Source organism: Canis aureus, chromosome 18 (assembly GCF_053574225.1).
Source record: "Canis aureus isolate CA01 chromosome 18, VMU_Caureus_v.1.0, whole genome shotgun sequence".
NCBI lineage: Eukaryota > Metazoa > Chordata > Mammalia > Carnivora > Canidae > Canis > Canis aureus.
The window spans coordinates 23767993-23789577 of NC_135628.1; the positions used below are offsets into that span (position 1 = coordinate 23767993).

Consider the following 21585-nt stretch of genomic DNA (forward strand, 5'->3'; position numbering starts at 1 on the left):
ACATAATTACTTTTGCAGGCGGACAGGGAAAAACAAAAACCTAATACACTAACAGTTTATCTACATAGAGGTAATGCATTCTTTTGAAAGAATGTTCATTTTATTCAAATTAGCATATTAAAGTAATTGAAATAGAAAAAGTCTTAGTTCTATACTTGATTATTCTTTGACATCTACAGAGAGGTTAAGTAAGTGACCATTTTTAGTAGTTCCAAAAAATTCTATTCTAGAGGAACCTGGGTGGCTCAGTCAGCTAAGTGTCCAACTCTTGATTTTGGCTCAGATGACCTGATGATCATGATCTCAAGGTTATGAGATCAAGCCCCAGATTAGGCTCCCAGCTCAGTTAGGAAGTCTGCTTGAGATTCTTTAAATAAATAAAAAAGAAAAAAAAAGTCTATTCTTTTCAAAATATATAGTAATTTTCTATTTGTTCCCAATATTATTTCAGTATTAAACTTTTTTGTAACAATGATGAAATGTAAAATAAACCTTGTACTATGATTACATCACTGGTAACATCATGCAACACACTAAATGAGTGAATAGATATGAGAACCATAATTGATAATATTTATATGGCATTAAGGCCACCTCTATTAGATAAATATTAGGCCAAGGGTAAAAATAAAATAGACTTTCTGCAATTCTTATTTTTTCTTCTACTAATTTTCATGAAATTTATATTTGCAAGGTATTTGCATAAAGGTGTAATATATCATCTGGTAGAAAAAGTAAAAAAGTGATATAACAGGTATTATTAGAGTTATAGCAGTTGAAAAGTCTGAAAACATTCTGGCTATATTGCTAAGGTATAATTATGTTTTAAAAATTGATATATTTTGGTTTTAGGAATTTCATAACAGGAACAGTATATCCTTATTGGAAGCAGCTGACTTGGTGGAGACCACTCGGGATGTTGTAGGTGATATGTGGAGACAAACATAGCATGATCATTATTCCGAGTCATGAATGTTACATCTCTTAGATATCATAAGTACTGGTAAAAAACAAACAAAACAAACAAACAAAAAAAAAACTTTTGAGATTTGGGGGAAAATAAATAAAGTGCCCACTGAGGTCCCGGCACATGTATGAAAGAAATCCATACCAGGGACATCATCTGGAAAAATTTCAGAACAGTATTATGGGATAAAGATCGCACAAACTTCCAAAAAGTAAGTCATATAAAGGATGAAGAATCAGAACAGCATTAGAGTCTCAAAAAGAGCACCAGAAGCTAAGGAGGAAAAAAAAGAAAAAAGCCTTTAAAAATCCAAGGGCGGGGATCCCTGGGTGGCTCAGCAGTTTAGCGCCTGCCTTGGGCCCAGGGCGCGATCCTGGAGTCCGGGGATCGAGTCCCGCGTCGGGCTCCCGGCATGGAGCCTGCTTCTCCCTCCTCCTGTGTCTCTGCCTCTCTCTCTCTCTCTAGGTCTATCATAAATAAATAAATAAATACATCTTAAAAAAAATAAAAATCCAAGGGGAAACTATCTCCAAACTAGGATTCTATACTCGGTCAAATTTTCAATTAAGCATGAAGATAGAAGGATAAAAAGATCTTTTCAGATATACAAGGAATCAAAACTTTGACTTCCTTTATACCTTTCTGAGGAAACTACAAGGATCTGTACCTCTAAAATGTGGGAGTCACTAATAAAGAAGAAGCCGCAGGATTCTAGGGAATAGGAGATCCAAAAACAAGAAAGGTAAAGGGAGGTCCAGGATGATTGTGGAGTAAGATCCCGGAATAATTCATCTCCACAAGCCTAGAGAAGAAATAGTCCAAACAAGAACAGAACAGAAGGCTCTAGGAAAGATTTCAAGATAAAGAATGTGATGAAATAGCTAATGTGTCTGAATATACTGGGAGAAGACTGAACTGTGGGAAGTTAGGGTAGAAAACTAGGCAAAGAAACAAAAATCAGTACTTACTAATTCTAGAGGGGAAAATAAAGTTATACATGAAAAGAAAAGTAATAATGTATTACATGGCTCAGTAATGAACATAATTAATACTAACAATGCAAATACTGAATATTGTTCTAACAAAATTATTATGGGAAGATGGCAGGACTAGAAGGACGTGTGTGTGAAAGCAGCCTCAGGTGGGTGGGATACAATTTTGGGTTAAAAAAAAAAAAAAAAAAAAGGCTGGGCAGCCCCAGTGGCGCAGCAGTTTAGCGCCGCCTGCAGCCCAGGGCATGATCCTGGAGACCCTGGATCTAGTCCCACGTCAGGCTCTCTGTATGATGCCTGCTTCTCCCTCTGCCTGTGTCTCTGCCTCTCTCTCTCTCTCTCTCTCTCTGTCTCTATGAATAAATAAACAAAATCTTTAAAAAAAAAAAAAAAAGCTGAACCCTCACCCTGCACAGTGGGGAAATAATTGAAAAATCAAGAAGCAGCTCATATAGCATGTTATTTAGAGATATAAATAAGTCAAATTAAATAATTTTAAATGACTGGCTCTAAGGAATGGGAAATTTAAGGACTGTTGGGGATGGGAAGAACTACCCTTTTAAATTACCAGACTCAACACATTTTGAGTCTTTAAATACGTACATGTATAACAAAAAAAAAAAAAAAAAAACCAAAACACTGAAATAGAGAAAATGCCCACACACTCATATACAAAGTGTTCTCTTGTCTCTCTTTTTTTTTTTTTTTTTTTTTTTAAGTCTTGAAGGCAAGAAAGAACTTCATAACATGCATAGAGACCTTAAAACACAGCAGGAAGGGGCTCCTGGGTGGCTCAGTCAGTTAAGCATCTGCCTTTGGCTCAGGGTCCTGGGATCAAGCCCTGTGTGGGGCTCCCTGCTCAGCAGGGAGTCTGTTTCTCCCTCTTCCTTTAACCCTTACCCTTACTCATGCACGCATTCTCTCTCTCTCAAATAAATAAATAAAATCTTTAAAAAAAAAAAAACCCAAAATACAAAAAATACACAGCAGGAAAAAACACAGCAGGAACTCATGATGTGAAGGGGAGAATGGCAACTAAACAATGTTTAAGAAACAAATCAACTAAATGTTGATACAGGTAAATGTTGCTTCTTAAGAACTGATAAATGTTATATAATTGCTGGTCTATATTGGCACAATTGGAAAAACGTAAATAACAGCTAGGTTTTTTTAAGATTTTATTTGTTTATTTGACAGAAAGAGAGCATAAGTAGGGAGAGTGGCAGGAAGAGGGAGAGTTGGAGAAGCAAGCTCCCTGCTGAGCAAGGAGCTTGATTCGGGGCTTGATCCCAGGACCCTAGGATCATGACCTGAGCCAAAGGCAAGCACTTAACCAACTGAGCCACCCAGGCACCCCTGAACTAGCTATTATTATAATGCCTTTATAATTGCGTACTAAAAGGTCATTTTTTGAGAGATACATATGGAAATATCTAGCAGTGAAATGTCACAATTTCTACTATTTAACTGGTCTTTAAAAATTAGACAAAACAAATTTTGTAACATGTTAATAATTGTTAAATCTAGGCAACCGATATATGGGTATTTATCATAGTTTCTATTTTTCCATACATTTTAAACTTTTCATAATAAAAAGTCAAGAAAAATTTGCTTTGGAAAGACCTATGCATGAAGTAACGAACTAGATTTCCTTCCATAACTATCTTTAAATGGGGTAGGTTGATGAGGAGAAAATCAGGAAGATTCTATGGTTATCTTACCATATCCTGCCATAGAAGCACCATTCTCAGCATCCACTGTGTTCTTATTTTCCTCTGCTAGAGCTTTAACATATCTTTTGCTCAAGTCTAGTATTTGTTCACGTAACTTGACACTGCTTTGATGTCTTGGTTGTTGAAAAGTATAGTGCAGTAACATCAATCCCCAAATGAGTCCGAATACAAGCAACAGTAAACTCAATTTCTGGGACATGGTTTTTCTTGAGATTGTAAAAATCATTTCTGATGAAGCAAACACACTCAACTGAAGAACGATGACTAGATGTATGCCGTCAATCAAGACTTTTGGAAAAAAAATCTCCTTCTCTAATATTGTATATTCTTCATCTTCAGCAAGTTTGCTCCAACTCTCAATTAACTCTGTAAAATTGAGGAGAGAAAAGGTAATTAGTCCTAACCTATACTAGTAACAGCACAATGACAAACTTAAGAAGATATTCTATAAATCATTGTGATTTGAAACTGTATGATCTTCTTTGACAACTTGCTCTCCAGCACTATGCAAGCTTCTAGGTCTTTTATTAGTTTCATTTACATTGCTCTTCAACAATTTAAACTAGACATAAACGCCAATGAATTGAAGTGTGACCGTGGTCACAAAACTCGTTGAATGACTTGTCATTTGTAACTAAATCTTATTTGTAATAAGATTTATAGGAGTCTATTCAAATACAGGTTTCCAACCTAAATGTCTAAAACCTATTCCTCTTCCTCCTCTTCCTTTAAAAAAAAAAAGGAGATACCAAAGTGAAAGTTAGAATATGAGGAAAGGTGAAATAGTCTGGGAAATCAAAATCCCACAATATAATTAAGTGTGACAATATTTGGAAATGTCACTAGATAATATTACTAATGGCAACAAGATCATCTTGAGCATCCAACCTAAAATGAGAAGTTACAGTCTCTAAGCTTATACTTCTAAATTTATGCCAGACATAATGAGAAGTGCTAAAACAGTTCAAAAAATTTCCCTGTATTTCCAAATCTGCAATTCTAAATTTTAAATGATACCAGAATGTACTTTTATAATTTAAAGAAAAATTGAAAGATTATACTTAAAAAAAAAAGATAAAGGTGATGACAATCATGAAATCTAGAAAGACCTAGACAGTAATGTATATGGATCACTAAAGTGTCCAGCAAAGAAAACTCTTCAATTATACCCAATGGAGTTAAATTCTTTATGTAGAAATACATCCAGAGTCAAAAATTGCATTTCATAGCTTAATAAAAATAATCCTTAAAATTTTTTTAACTTCCTGCAGTATGAGCAAATTAAAGATATACTGATTTTAATCTGCTTAATAGGGTATAATCACATAGCCAAACTAGTAAAATCTAGTTTGAGGATAAGACCAGAAATGAATAAAGGCTAACTGTGCAGAGCATTTAATCACTTTTAACAGATGTTTACTGAGCTGACATATAAGCTAAGCAAGAGAGAAACTAGGGTTCCATGGTCTAAAATTCTGCTTTATAGCACAGGTGCTTTTAAATCTTTTTTTAAACAAAAAATAAAGAGTATCTTTTAATATCTTACGTGAAAAATCAAAATACAAAATTTTGTAATGAAACTTCTCTAGATGTGTTGAGATATGTGTAAGCAGGGGATCTTCTACCCTGGCAATTCACTTGTCCAGTTTAGAAAAGTCCCTCTCTTTCTTCCACCTACCCTGCCATCCAGTCCCTGATATACTAGTAATAAATTCTGGGTCTCAGAGGTTTGAAGAACACCCATCTACTCTTGTTGAAGTGCGCCCATCCTCACTACACTAACGGAATATATTAATTACTATAATAAAGTAATAACTATATTAAAAAATAAGAATTAACTGCCTTTTCAATTTTTCTTCTACTTCTACTTATTTCTTTAGTTACCATACAATGAATGATGTTATTGAAATACTACTATTAATATCAATACTGTATTACTGAACTTTACTTATTAACAAAGTCAAGTAAACATAACCTAGTATTTTTTCTACAGATATTTTGAGTTCAGAAAATGGAAGTCTGGAAGCCCAAGAAAATTTTAAAAGAGTTATTTTGCATAAGTATATTAAATATATTTTTCCTTTAGAAATACTTTACTGGCTCCTATGTCTTTTCAAGTCTGACCTGTGTGCTACATGATCTGACCTAGCACCCAGTAGATGGACCAACGGGGTATCTGCCCTGAAGCTGTCACAACAGAGTTCTATAGCTGGCATGACAACAAAACCAGAATAGTGACATTAAGAACACAGACTCCTAGGTATTTTGGCAAATAAAGGTTAAAATCATGGCCTGGAAAGTTTTAGGTCACTATATATATTCAAGGCCAAAACCAGAGGCAAAGAGAGTACTTTAGTTAAATAACAGCCTTACTACAATCACTTACTTCGCACCAGATTCTGGCTTAAGCTCCTTATATGAATTAACTCATTAAATCTTCACAACTCCCACATTAATAGTGTTTTCACTCAACAAGTGAAAAAAACTGAGGCAAAGAAGTTAATTTGTCCAAGGTCATACAACTGGATAGTGGTAGAGATAGGATTCAAAGCTCAAACCCTGAACCTCTGCTCCTCTTTTGTAGCAATAGCAAAAAAACAGAAACAGCAGAAACTATAGCCATAAACAACTACTGAGTTCTTATCAAATGAAGGAAATACTTCACAACAGCTATTTCATTCACTATTTGCAATGACCTCAAAACCTGGAAAAACCTGCCTAAGAGTTTTACCTAGGCCATGGACCTCACTTGCCTGAACTCTGGCAAGAGCTACAAGCCCACAAGCTCGGAATCTATAACTCCATTCAGGGTCTGCCTATTTCTTTAGAAAAGGTCCTTAAACCCAGCCCTACTAGAATTCATAGGTTTTACAAAACTCCAAATGACAAACCCCCAGACTGTAATGGCTTTAGACAGAGAACAAGAGATCCAGGAAGGGAGGTGGGTTGAGACAGGGAGTGTTTCTCAGGGTGGGAGGCCTAAAAATAAGTAAAGAGCCCCTTATTGCTCTATATTAACTATATACTAGCTGACTATTAAATTCAGAAAAGAGGCCTACATGAAAGGTTTTCATAGAGGTGCCCACGTGGCTCAGTTGGTTAAATGTCTGCCCTCAGCTCAGGTCACCATACCAGGGTACTGGGATCAAGCCCCATGTTGGGCTCCCTGCTCTGCTTGGAGCCTGCTTCTCCCTCCACCCTCTCTCTCTCAAATAAATAAATAAAATCTTAAAAAAAAAAAAAAAAAAAAAAAAAAAAAAGGTCTTCATAGCCTTGACTCAAAATCAAGAGTCAGATGTTTAACTGACTGAGCCACCCAGGTACCCCAAGAAATTAAGCGTTTAACAGGAAAAGGGTTTGTTTTTGAGAATAGCAAAGAAGTGAGAAGTTGGGAGCCATTATCCCTCTCTATACTAGGGAACTATAAAAGGACACCAAGGAATAAAGTGAGCTACTAAGGAGAAAAGGCACCCTGGAGCCTTCTCCAAGTTAAAAAGATGGCCTGGAGCCAGCAGCTAATACCTGACAAAGGGCTGAGCAGTTCAAAGGCCCATGAGGGTTCTCTGAAGCAATCCAAGAGGGTCTGAAAACTATTATAAAGGTTCATTTCCACAAGTAATTCCAAGCAAGACCAGCAGAGGTGACTAAGATTCCCAAAAGGATATAAACATGCCTTTGGCATCTTCTCAGAATGCTTCACATTAAACTCACCTGAAGAGTTTTTTTTTTTTTTTAATCCCCATGCCAGGTCATACCCCATACCAATTAAATTAGCATGTCTAGGGAGAGGGAGCCAGGAATCCATCTTGTTATGCTTTTGTTTTGTTTTGTTTTGTTTTGTTTTGTTTTGTTTTGTTTTTAAGAGCCCTAAGTTAGGGGCCCCTGGGTGGCTCAGGTCATGACCCCAGAGCCCCACGTGGGCTTCCTATTCAATGGGGAGCATGCTTCTCCCTCTCCCGCTCTCTCATGCTCGCTCTCTCTCTCACATAAATAAATAAATAAATAAATAAATAAATACCTTTAAAATGCACCCTAGGTTATTTTAATGTGCAGCAAAAAATGGGAACCCCTCGCCAAATCTCAAATTTCTTCATGAAGCAGCAATGAGAGTTACTGGTAGGACCACTAAATTCAATGGTACAAGTCAGTGCATCAGGAGTGACAGAGGCTTCTTACCTGGACCTACCTATAATGACCCTAAAGGGAAGGAAAAAGGAGCAGGAAAAAACAGTATCTTTGCCATAACCCAAGTCATTCCTGCCAGGGTAAGTAAGCTAAGCCCTACATTTACTAGACAGAAATAGAAGGAGAGTGAAAACAATTTCTTCTGGAATCACTTTAGTCCCTGCGATCAATATGAATATATTGTTGTGTTCCCTGAAAGATATTTTGTTATGCCACATAGAAAGAAAAAGGCAGACAAGATTTTAATTGTTTAGCAACTAAAGGCAAGTTATTTTAGTATTTTTAAAGAGAAATTATTCTTAGACTCAATCTCTACAAAATAAAAAGAAAAAAAAAGGGAGGGTTTAATATCTCCTTTCTGTGCAACATTCAAAGCTGCAAGTGAGAGAGGAACTTGTACTCTGAACTTCCCCATTTTTTCCTTCAGGTTCAAGTACTGGTTCAAGCTCCTGGAAGGCCACCTAGGTCATCACAAGGGAAATAACAACTAGACCTAAAAGATCTTACTGGTCCAAGCTCCTGGAAGGCCACCTAGGTCATCACAAGGGAAATAACAACTAGACCTAAAAGATCTGCATTGTCGCCCATGGCTTATGGCTACAATCGAGCACAGTATTTATTAGAGTCCTTGCTCGACCAAAATAGTGTACAATCTGAAAACTTTTAATCCCAATTTCTAGACCACCATATTAACTGTCTATTACTGACTAAAAAGTCAAACTTCAAATTTGGCCCAAGTAGTTTTTAAAGGCCAAAATCAAATCATCAATACCTTCATCATCGTTACTTTGACCTAAGATACACTCTTAAATATATACATTTTTAACGATTTATTTATTTGACAGAGAGAGCGCACGCACAAGCAGGGAGAGTGGCAGAGAGAGAGGGAGAAGCCAGCTCCCTGCTTAAATGACTGAGCCACACAGTTGCCCCAGACTCCTAAATATATTTAGGATTCCCAGGGGAAAGCTCTCATGCAATGGCAGAAATTACAAATGATATTAATGTATATGGCCCAAAACAGAAGAATGAAGGAGAGGAGACACACTTAAGATGAAGTTATCTATAGAGCACTAGATCTTCTGAAGAGGCAATGGAGTGTGGTCCAAGTATCATCATCTCCAATTGGATTCCTGCAGCTGTTTCAAGTGGTTTCCCAGATTTCTCTCCAACCCCACTTCAAGCCACTGTCCTCAGAGCAGACAAAATATTCTTTTAAAAACAAGCCACACAAAACATGAGAGACACCTAACTCTGGGAAACAAACAAGGGGTAGTGGAAAGGGAGGTGGGCAGGGGGGTTGGGGTGACTTGGTGATGGGCACTGAGGGGGGCACTTGGCGGGATGAACACTGGGTGTTATGCTAAATGTTGGCAAATTGAACTCTAATAAAATAATTTTAAAAATAAAAATAAAAACAAGTCACAGGGGTGTCTGGTGGCTCAGTCACTTAAGCATCTGCCTACAGCTCAGGTCATGATCCCAGGGTCCGGGGATGGAGCCCCCGAGTTGGGCTCCCTGAAGAGCGAGGAGCCTGCTTCTCTGTCTCCTCCCTGCTTGTGCTCTCTGTTGCTATCTCTCTCTCTATCTCTCTCTCTCAAATAAATAAATAAAATATTTTTTAAAATAAATAAAACGGATCCCTGGGTGGCTCAGCGGTTTGGCGCCTGCCTTTGGCCCAGGGCGTGATCCTGGAGACCCAGGATCGAGTCCCATGTCGGGCTCCCTGCATGGAGCCTGCTTCTCCCTCTGCCTGTGTCTCTGCCTCTCTCTCTCTCTCTCTCTCTCTCTCTCTGTCTACCATGAATAAATAAATAAAATTTAAATAAATAAATAAATAAATACAAGTCACAATTTCAATAGTCACAATTCCAATGGTTCTCAGAGGAGATATGTAAATGAACAAGCACATTGAAAGATGTACAAATTACTAGTCATTAGGGAAATACAAACTAAAGCCACAATGAGATACCACTTCATACCCATTATTAGGATGATAGAAAAGGCATCAGAGTATACCACCCCAAAGTATGTATCCCACTGTGGTTTAAGGATTATTTGGAACTGAAGATAGCTAAGAAACAGTAGACGCAGGAAGCATTCCTTGCCTTGCTCTCCCCATTTCCACCTAAAACCAAGATATGAATTTCCCATCAGAAAGGTGATAACTAAAAAAAAAAAAAAAAAAAGTGACAACTAAAAAATAAATAAATAAATAACATTAAAAGAAAAAAAGAAAGGTGACAACTGGGGATCCTGGATCCCTGGGTGGCTCAGCGGTTTACTGCTTGCCTTCGGCCCAGGGCATAACCCTGGAGTCCCAGGATTGAATCCCACATCAGGCTCCCTGCATGGAGCCTGCCGCTTCCTCTGCCTGTGTGTGTCTCTGACTCTCTCTGTGTCTCTCATGAATAACTAAATAAAAATCTTAAAAAAAAAAAGAAGAAGAAAGAGAAAGAAGAAAGAAAGAAAGAAAGAAAGAAAGAAAGAAAGAAAGAAAGAAAGAAGAAAGAAAAAAGGAAGAAAGAAAAAAGGAAGAAAGAAAGAAGAAAGAAAGAAAGAAAGAAAGAAAGAAAGAAAGAAAGAAAAGAAAGAAAGAAAGAAAGAAAGAAAGAAAGAAAGAAAGAAAGAAAGAAAGAAAGAAGACAACTGGGGCACCTAGGTGGCTCAGTGGTTGTGTGTCTGCCTTTGACTCAAGTCATGATCCCAGGTTCTGGGATCGAGTCTCACATCGGGCTCCTGGCCAAGAGGCTGCTTCTCCCTCTGCCTGTGTCTCTGCCTCTCTCTCTGTGTCACTCACGAATAAATAAATAAAATCTTTAAGAAAGAAAGAGAGAGAGAGAGAGAGAGAGAGAGAGAGAAAGGAAGGAAGGAAGGGAGGGAGGGAGGGAGGGAGGGAGGGAGGGAGGGAGGGGACAACATTCTCATCATGGTAGACAGGGAGTTGATGTTCAGACAAATCCGTACAAACACATTTTAAACAACCCTTACCTTCCATTAGTTTCCTCCATAAATTACCTTCTCACAATTTACTGCCTCTAGAAGCTAAAACTCCTTTTCTTTTGTCTTATCAGATCTTCACAATTTACGGCTCTTTGTCTAAATGACATATAAGTTCTCATGCCTACCTGCTTCTTTAGTTTTCATTTCATTTTCTGTAATGCCCCTCATTTGCATATGAAATAAACCTTTTCCCCCAGTTAATCTGGCTTTTGGCAGTTTAATTTGCAAAGCCCCAGGTATTGAACCTAAAAAGGTAGAGGATAAAAAAATTTTTCTTTCCTCTATAACATTTATCAAAAAAACAAAACAAAACAAAAAAACAAGTGTATGGTAGATGTGGAGAAATTCAAACTCTTGTGGACTGCTGACAGGAATGAGAAATGGTGCAGCCATTATGGGAAACAGTATGTCCTCAAAAAATTAAACACAAAATTACCATGATCTCACAATTCCACTTCTAGGTATAATCAAAAAAGAATTGAAAGCAAGGCCTCAGAGGTATTTGTGCACCTATATATTCACTGCAGCATCATTCAACAATAGCCAAAAGGTAGAAACAACCCAAGTATCCAAAAAATGAACAGATAAAATGCAGTATATACATACAATGGAATATTATTCAGTTTTAAATGAGAATAAAACTCTGATACAAGCTACAACATTAACTTTTAAAGATATCAATATTAAGGGGTGCCTGGCTGGCTCAATCGGTGGAGCATGTAACTCTTAATCTCGGGGTCATGAGTTCAAGCCCCATGTAGGTCATGGAGCCTACTTTAAATATATGTGTATGTGTGTGTATATATATCATAATAAGTTAATAAATCAGACACAGAAAGACAAATATTGTATGATTCCACTTAATATAGGTACTTAGAACAGTTAGATACATAGAAACAGAGAGTAGAATGGTAGTTACCAGGGGCTAGGGGTGAGAATCGGAGAAGAGAGCTATCGTTTAAAATTTAGGGTACAGGGCAGCCCCGATGGCGAAGCGATTTAGCGCCGCCTGCAGCCCAGGGCGTGATCCTGGAGACCCAGGATCGAGTCCCACGTCGGACTCCCTGCATGGAGCCCGCTTCTCCCTCTGCCTGTGTCTCTGCCTGTCTCTCTCTCTCTCTCTCTCTCTGAATGAATAAATAAATAAATCTTTAAAAAAATAAAAATAAAAAAAATAAAGTTTAGGGTACAGAGTTTTACCCTGGGATGATGAAAAAGTTCTGGAGATGTGTAATAGTGATGGTTGTACAAGAATGTGAACATACTTAATGCCACTGAACTACACACTTAAATATGGTTAAATTGGTACATTTTATGTTTGTATTTTTTACCACACACAAAGTCATATATCACTCTCCTGCTTAAAAACCTTTCAACAGGGGATCCCTGAGTGGCTCAGCAGTTTAGTGCCTGCCTTCGACTCAGGGCGTGATCCTGGAGTCCTGGGATCGCGTCCCACATCGGGCTCCCTGCGTGGAGCCTGCTTCTCTCTCTGCTTGTGTCTCTGTGTCTCTGTGTCTCTCATGAATAAACAAATAAGTCTTTATTTTTTTTTTAAAGATTTTATTTATTTATTCATGATAGTCACACAGAGAGAGAGAGAGAGGCAGAGACACAGGCAGAGGGAGAAGCAGGCTCCATGCACCGGGAGCCCGACGTGGGATTCGATCCCGGGTCTCCAGGATCAGCCCCGGGCCAAAGGCAGGCGCCAAACCGCTGCGCCACCCAGGGATCCCTAAATAAGTCTTTAAAAGAAAAAAAAAAAACCCTTCAACAGTTTCCCACTGCACTTAAAATAAAATGAAAAGTCTTCATCAGGCCACAAGGCCCTGCAAAACCTGACTTTGGCCCTTATCTCTTGTCCTAATCTCACACCACTTCCACCTTGCTCACTGTGCTACAGCCACACTAGGCAAGACAAACCAAATTCTTTCTGACCTCAGGATCTATATACCACTGCTATTCACCTGCCTGGGGTGTTCTCCCTGTACCTAGTTCCTTTTCATTTTTTAGTATTATTTAGCTCAAATGTTGCCTCTTCAAAAAGAAGAAGCACTCCCACTCCTGCCCCACCTCCAGCCTCAAGGTACTCCATACGAAATTACATATTCTATCTTTAAAACCTTGAGCAAGTTATTTTATCTCCCTAGACCCCGATGTCCTCATTTATATAATGGGGACAAAAGTAGCTACCTAATACTGGTAAAGATAAATGACACCTCACACTATTCAATATACACTCATCTTTATTATTAGTGTCAGGCACTACTGCAGCAATGCCAGTAATTCTTGATAATCTGAGTTAACACAGATGTTTTATTAGACCCAAATAAAACTCCTCTGATTAGCTCTCATGGCCCTCCAATAATCCAGTCCCCAAAGGCAAATTTATTTCCCATCAGTCACAAAAATATCTCCCCAGTCAAGCCAGCCTTCTCACTGCCTTATATGATAGTAATAACATCTTACATTTATATTATTTTTATTTATGAAGAATGTTTCCTTACATTCTCTTATTCAGTTAGTTAATAGCTATCAGCAAGGTCTGAATAAGTTTCTCAGAATTTGCAGAAAACATGAAATATTTCATTGGTACTAGTCACTGAAGAATTATCCAGTCCTAAAAGATGATATAATGGCATACTGTTGATGAGAAGAGTCCATCTTCCAAATAGCCTAAAATGAGACTAGAGTATCTGTTTAAATGTTACCTTAGCCAGAAGGATTACAAAACCTCATCACCTTACCCTAGTCCACACTCATTCTCTCTTACAGCACATTACTTTATATGAGCTGATTTCACACATCATCTTCTCATCCAGTCATGAGCCCTGTCTCCTCAATCCCATGTTCCTAAGGGCAAGAGTAACCTCCCCTACACTACTGCCACAACTCCCACAGAGCTCTGTGGGCAATCAGTAAGGATATTTATAGTTTACTTTAAGCACACTCCCTGAGTCTAACCCCACCTTCTCCCAAGCAACAATGACTTCCCAGCAATGTTTTGGGGTGGGGGAAGGTAAAGAGGCAGAAGAGATGGAAATTTCGAGATAAAATTAAAGTATCTTTAATCATCCATTTTGGGGCTTGATGAACCTAAGAAGATATCTAATCCAATCCCCTGACATATCAAATGTAATAAAACCCGGGTATCTTGACTAAAATGAGACAGTTAATGGCAGAAACTATATAGATCTAGAAGACAGATCCTGACTCACTATTTAGGTTTTTCTCTATACCATACTACTTTCTTTACCTCCACTAGGAAGGCTAGGTTTATAAATACTGGATTAACTATAATATTAAATGAAGCTTATTCTCTTTTGCTTTAAAAGAACATAACCAGAGGGTGCCTGGGTGGCTTATTTAGTTAAGCATCTAAGGCTAGGGGAGGAGGTAGGGCATGTCTTGGAATCCAGCCCTCCATCCTCCCCCTTCCCCCACTACTCAGCAGGGAGTCTGCTTCTCCCTTGCCCCTCCCCCCAACCTATCTCTCACTCTCTCTCAAATACATAAATAAAATCCAAAAAAAAGGAAAAAAGAACATAACCAGAAAACAGTAATAGCAGTTTAGAGCTATGATCTTAAAATTCTGAAAATATATGCTTGGACTATTGATTAAATTATCAAGTAGGCACATTAAAATTTCAAATACACTTTATTATCATAAATCAAAGTATTACACAGTTGCTACAATAAGTTTTTAAGAAATCTTAAAAACTTAGCTTAGCTTTTTTTACATAATAAAAAAAACAACACAAAAATATGAAGTAAAGCAAAGATAAATACAAGATCTTCTAGATGAAGACATCTTCACAATGATCAGCAGGCACTGATAAGAAAAAACATATTTCCAGAAAAAAGAATTTGGGGGTAGGGGAGGGCTACATAAAGGCCTAGGCTCAGGAACAACCTTTACTATATGAAGTTTCATTTAAAGCATAAAAGAACTCAGTTTATTCATTCATTTGCTCACTTATTCATTCACAATATTTATTGCAGTACCTACTATGTGCCAGAAACTAGAGATGTGAAAGGTGAAAACAAGACAGGATTCTTTTTCTTAATGACAATTATGTTTCAGCCAGAGTGGGACAATAATCAAGCAAACACAGAAACAAGCTCATTTCAACTTGTCATAAACTGCTATGGAGAAACTAAACAGGGTGACATGAGGATATCTGAGGAGTCTACGTGAAATATCAGGTCAAGGAAGGCCCTCTAAGGAGGTCTGATCTGAGAAAGAAGAGGAAATAAAGTCTGGTTCCAATTTCTCTCCAACTAAAACCTTTAGAATTCTTTTCTGACCAGAATCTTGGGAGCAGGCAGTAAATTCCTTATTCCTAGGTCTTCTTAGTACAAATAAATGGAAATGGGAGGGGATCCCAATCCCCAGCATGGAATGGCCTGGTTTGGAGAAATCGTCCAAAGTGAACAGAAGGAAATCCACAAGCAAAAAGTTTTGTGTTCCCTTTTCTTATGAGAATGGCAGTTCACTGTTCAGTAATATACAGGAATAGCAATAATCTGATATGGTGATCCTTGCACAGAAAAATATATAAATATTTTCCTATTAACGTTTTCTAATAATACGAAGAAGGTAATGTGGTAAGATGGGGTATCGGATAAAATCTAGGTAGTTCTTTAATGCCACTTAACAAATAGCTAACATGCAAACAACTAGGTATTTAAGCTATTTTTCAGTGGTTTCTCCCTAGCCAGGAATGTGAAGACAAATAGTTTAGTTCAACATTATTACTATAGTCAAGGCAGAGGTTCACCCTCATTTTAAAGAAAAGGAGAGTGAAGGACAAAGAGGATTAATGACTACCTGGTGGCAAACAAATGGGGGGCAATTGGGCATCCAAACTTTCAGCACAGGACTCCTGTGTTTTTCTAAAGCAAAGAACAAAAATCAACCTAACAGTCTGCAAATGGCACTTAAAAAAAAAAAAAAGGTAAAATAGAAACTATCAAAGTAGACTGTACACACTACAGATTTTGTTTTATGTCAGTTTTCTTTCAGTTATATACCTATATTTTTTTTCTTACACAGACACATGCGTGCACACAAACACACTTGTGTTATCTATGGAGTCTTGACATAAAAATATCTCTTGCTATGGGTTGCAGTCAAAAACTTTAAAAATACTTTATACCACACTGCCTGTCTTGAAATACTTGGGTTTTTCTTTTAATGCAAACATTGCAATTAGCAACATGAAAAATATTAATAATAGATAGTAATCTATCTAAAAAAAATTTCCCCTTCAAATCCTGTTTTTGCATTTTTCAGTGCTGCTTCCTGTGCTTGTTCATGACTATAGTTAAAGTAGCTATTAAACAGTGTGCTCGCTTTGGTGGCACATATACTACAGTAGCTGTAACAGCAAAAGCAGCAACTAGCAAGGAGAGAAGCTCTCACGCAGCCAAAGGTCCTACAGGAGATCAGAGCCTAATAGTCTCCCAAGGAATTTACAGTTAGAGAAGCAGATATTCTGTACAAAAAAAAACCACAGTATGTTCACCAGAGCTCAGAGGTTCAGACAGTTCTCTACAAAAAAAATTCAGAAATAAGTCCTCCACAGACTTGACCTCGGAATGTAATTTCAGGGAGAAAGGCCCATTTTTAAAATATTTTTTCTACACAATATTGCCCAAAGTTAATATCTAGGGGGAAAAAAATAACAGATACAGCCATTCTCTCCTAATTAGGTCTAAGATTTAAAATGTGAACTGCCAAAAAAAAATAAATAAATAAAAAAAATAAAATAAAATAAAATGTGAACTGCCTTGAGAGAAACTACACTAAAATTCCAGCTAAGATACAGAAACATATATTGAGATATCAGATCATCTTTAGATGGTATACTTGGGAAAAAAGAGAGAAGTTAATAGCTCTAGAGAGTACAAAGATGTAAGAAAATGGGTAAAGTAATTCAGGGTTAAGAAAAGAAAATTTTAGGGCAAAAGGGAAACTATTCAATCACTATGCCACAGAAAAATTTAACCTAAAATATACTGTGTTGTACCAGTTATCTCAGTCACCTGCCTAATGCCTCAGCCAATCACGTTCTGTGCCCCATGAGCCCACCTCCCCTTCCATAGCTGATTAGCACCTGGCACCTCTGCCCGAGGTCTTGGGAAGAAAAGAGCCCCTAAGAACACCAGGATGTGGGATCCCTGGGTGGCGCAGCGGTTTAGCGCCTGCCTTTGGACCAGGGCGCGATCCTGGAGACCCGGGATCGAATCCCACGTCAGGCTCCCGGCATGGAGCCTGCTTCTCCCTCTGCCTGTGTCTCTGCCTCTCTCTCTCTCTGTGTGTGACTATCACAAATAAATAAAAATAAATAAATAAATAAATAAAAATAAATAAATAAATAAAAAAAAAGAACACCAGGATGTTGTGAATTGAAGCAAAAGGGAAAGAATTCACAAAAAGAACGAAGTTTGGATTAGGGGACTGACAAACTAGAATTACGAAGAAACGGGCACAATAGGTAAACAGAGGCTATGAGCAAAATAAAAGGGATACACAGTAGAGAGAAAGAGAACTAAGCATGTCAAGAATGTAGAAAAAACAGGGGGAATCCCTGGGTGGCTCAGCGGTTTAGCGCCTGCCTTCCGCCCAGGGTGTGATCATGGAGTCCCACGTCGGGCTCCCTCTGCACGGAGCCTGCTTCTCCCTCTGCCTGTCTCTCTCTCTCTCTCATGAATAAATAAAATCTTAAAAAAAAAAAAAAAAACAATGTAGAAAAAACATGTACAATTCGTAAAAGAGGAATGAACCCATCAGTAGATTCTAGTTTGTGGCAGCTTTCTAGTTCCTAGTTGTATGTGCCCTTCCTCCAGGTGGAAAGAAAAAAACCCTGAGACACAAATAAATGAATAAAAAGGCTTATATCCATTTGTTCCATGTTAAAAAGTAACATCCAAAAAAACTTCATCATTGAAAGTCTGAACTGGAAGAGTCCTTGGGATCAGATCAATTCACTAGGTTAGGCATGAGGAAAAGAAGGACACAAAGGAACATTAGGGTACAGACAGTGACCGAGATCTAAGACAAAAACCAAGGGCTCCTATTTCCACAGTCCATTACCCTGTCCTGTACAGCCCTAACACCAACAAGGAAACTTTTTTTTTTTTCAAAATGAGAATTTCTGCTACATAGTTTTAAGAGAATCAAAAATCTTTATATGCACCTGTCATCTCCCACAGTTTAAATAGGTTTTCCCCTTATTTATTTTCTTGCTCTCTATGATCCTCATGAAACACATTCATCCGACTTCATCTTTTCTTCTTAAAATTTTCTTAAATGCATCAGTCACTGAAGACAGGACATAGAAAATTCATCAGGCCCTACTGGCTTTTCTCCCACTGTAAGCGTACATTTAAAAACAGCGTTACTTGGGACATGTTATTTCACATAGTACACGATAGTGATTGACCCTAAAGTACTACAAAACAGACATTTTCAATGAAAAAAAAAAAAAAATCACCTAGGGGCCATAAGAATGTCCTTAAAGAAAAACTCATCACCAAGGTCAGTGAATATCAGGAGAGAACAGCGCAAGAATCAAAACTACAGAGGAACTAATGTGAACTGTTTCAAATCATTCCTCCTAAATTTTATTGCATTCACTCAACTTGTTCTGGGAACAAAACTATCACTGGCAAACAAAAATCCCACAGGGGCAAAATTACTAACCAGTGAGAAAGTGTAGAGACCGGTGGGGGGGGGGGGAAAGTTGACATAAGGTAAAAGATGGCGAAGCCCTACATCAGGAACTGCAGAACACCTAGATGCTTACTCTGCTAAAACAAACACTTAAGCTCCTCTAAAGATTCTCCCAAAGGGCACGGCTGGGGGGGGGGGGGGGGGGGAGGACGGTGTATAAAGTCCTTGTATCTCCAGAGCTGATCCTCCGAAAAGCGGAGTCATCAGTTTCCTAAGAACATTCTCAGCCATCTTAAAGCCGTTGGAAATTAAGAAGAGAGCGTATTTTAAAGGAATTCCTTCCTTAGGTTTAAGGTTGAACAAGGTACGAGGGGAAGAACACACAACCTAATCGCGCTAATCATTAAGCAAAGAAAAGCACAAAACTCATAAATCCAGAAGAGGCCACTTCAGCATAACTAAGGAAAGTAATACTCGAAGGATATTATTTCATCAAAGGAATTAATGGCGTTGTTGGCACATTAATTTTTATTATTATTATTATTCCAACGACTTAAAGGTGTGTACTGTTATCTCCCTCTGATGGACGAGAAAACCCCCGGCTCAGAGCCTTTTAATGAACCAAGGTCACGAAGCCAGGCAGTGAGTGAGTCGCCCAGGATGGGAACCCAGGCTGCCTGAGCCACTCTCAGTGCCGCTTTCCAGAGTCTTAAGTCACAGTCGGCGAGCAGTTTAAGTTCATCTTTACCAGGCACCGGGAGCGGAGTTTGAAGGGGGGGGGGGGGGAGTGGGGTGAGGGAGGGGGGCGTTTGACTTTCTCCCTCAAAGTGGAACAGGGCTGAGCTGTCAAGAGCAGAACAAGTGAGCGCGGCTCCGCGCGGACGCTCCATCCATCCCTGCGCCCGGAGCTCGCTCCCCCGCGCCCGCGGCCACCGGGCTGAGCCCGCCCCGCTCGGTTCTCCGCCCCGGGGCCCACGGGGCCACGGCGGTCACACCCGGAGGGGCAGGGACACAAAGAGGCTGCTCCGCCGCCGCGGGCGACCGGCCCATCCCGAGCCGGCTCTCCGCGGACACCTGGGGGCAGCGGCCCGGTGGGGCGGGGGGCACGGGCGGGACCCCGCGGAGGCAGGGCGGCCGCCGGGCCTGAGGGGAATACCGGAGAGGCACGCGGAGGGCGAGCGGGCGGGCGGGCGAGCGGGCGGGCGCAGTCGCCTCCCCCCCCCCGCCCCGTTTCCCTCTCGCCCCCTCCCCATTACCTTGCCCGCGGGCTTCTTGTCACTGTCGCCGCCGCCAACGGGCTCCCGAGCCGGGGCGGCGTAGCGAAAGTCGATCAGCGGGCGTCAGTGGCGTCCCGCGCCAGCGGAGCAGCCTCCAGGTCGGGAGGGAGAAAGGCCAAAGACGGAGAATCACGGACGAGGTGGTTCCCAGCTCGTGGAGATTCTACTCTTCTCGTCCCTCGCAGTCCGCTTCCGCTCCGCCTCCCGGCCCGTCCTGGCCCTTCCCCCACTTCGGAGACCAGCCGGTCGCGGCGCGCGGCATTATGGGGGATGTAGTCCAGGAATGCGGAAGAGGCGGCACGTGCTTCTAAGCCCGACAGCTCCTACTGCTGGGGCCGGGCGACGCCGTTGCGTAGCAACCACAGGAAGCTGCCGGCTGCCACTGGATTGGAAAATGAATTGACCCGAGGCTGGCGCTCGGTCTCAACATCCTGCAGTAGCTGAAAGGAGCGTGTGGGCGTCCTACTCCTGACCCTCCAGCAGGCGACTAACAATTCCAAGGTTGTGAGCCGCAGGCAAAGGGACTTAATAGTGATTATAAGTGTGCTGCAGGGCAGCCCGCGTGGCTCAGCGGTTTAGCGCCGCCTGCAGCCCGGGGTGGAGCCTGTTTCTCCCTCTGCCTCTCTCTATCTCTGTGTGTCTCTCATGAGTAAATAAATAAAATCTTTAAAAAAGATAAAGTAAAAGTGTGCTGCAGACAAGAATGTCTGCTATTGCCCCCAATGCCCTTGGTCAGTGGAGTGAGGCAAGGAAAACAAAAGGACTAACGATTAAAAAACAAATTATTTTTCATAGATCATCGATGTCATTATTATGAATGTGGCAAATCTAAAAGAATCTACAGATGAATTGTTATAATTAATAAGAGTTAAACAAGTTAATTTTAAAAAATCACATTTAGGGCCCCTGAGTGGCTCAGTGGTTGAGAGTCTACTCTCTGCTCCCCAAGTGATCCTCTGGTCCTGGGATCGAGTCCCACATTGGGCTCCCTGCATGGAGCCTGCTTCTCCCTCTGCATATATCTCTGCTTCTCTGTGTGTCTCATGAATAAATAAAATCTTTAAAAAAATAAAATCACATTTTAAAAAATCAATACGTATTTTGATATTCTAGGAGAAAAGAATTTTGTTAAAGATACCACTTAAAATAGTTTCAAATTAAATACTAAGCACCTAGGAATAAACCAAAGGGCAAGACCTACATGAAGTAATTACAAAACATTGAAGAGGGGTGACTGCTCAGGCAGTTGAGCAGCCAACTCTTGATTTCAGCTCCAGTGGTGATCTCTGGGTGGTGGGATTAAATTCCACTGGGCATGGAGTCTGCTTAAGATTCTCTCCCTCACCTTCAGGGGGGCCTTCCTACCTTGCCTAAAACTTGCATGCCTGGGCATTCTCTTAAAAAAAAAAAAAAAGGCCATTGAAGAAAAAGTGCCTGCTTGGCTCAGCTGCTCTAACATGCAACTCTTGATCTCAGGGTCATGAGTTCAAAGCCCCATGATGGTCATGGAGTCAAACAAACATTGAAGAAGACCTAAACAAGAGATATGTTCATAGGAGTTTCAACACTGAATGAGGTCAAGTCTCCCCAAATTTTCTGTAGATATAATCCAGTTCCAGATAAAACTTGATAGGTGTTTTGGGGTTTGTATGTGTGAAACTTAAGCCAATTAGACAATTTTATGGAAGAGCAGAGGTAAGCATTCCTAGGAAGCGAAGAAAGTAAAAGGAAAAAGAGGAAGAGGAAGGCT

At 39.8% G+C, this 21585-nt stretch overlaps 1 protein-coding gene across 11 annotated transcripts in view; it reads right to left on the reverse strand.

The window, feature by feature from the left end:
* CCDC126 (coiled-coil domain containing 126) overlaps nucleotides 1-21585 on the reverse strand; it is a 106256-nt gene that overhangs the window by 26830 nt on the left and 57841 nt on the right. For 9 of the 11 annotated variants that reach the window (XM_077856525.1, XM_077856521.1, XM_077856523.1 and 6 more), the window contains one exon: nucleotides 3681-4058. In XM_077856525.1, the coding sequence (XP_077712651.1) occupies nucleotides 3681-3918 (238 nt within the window). In that variant the 5' untranslated portion in view covers nucleotides 3919-4058. Of the gene's footprint in view, nucleotides 1-3680; nucleotides 4059-5816; nucleotides 5899-19814; nucleotides 20059-21585 lie in introns of those variants that run through there. The other 2 variants (XM_077856527.1, XM_077856528.1) reach the window with 2 other exon arrangements.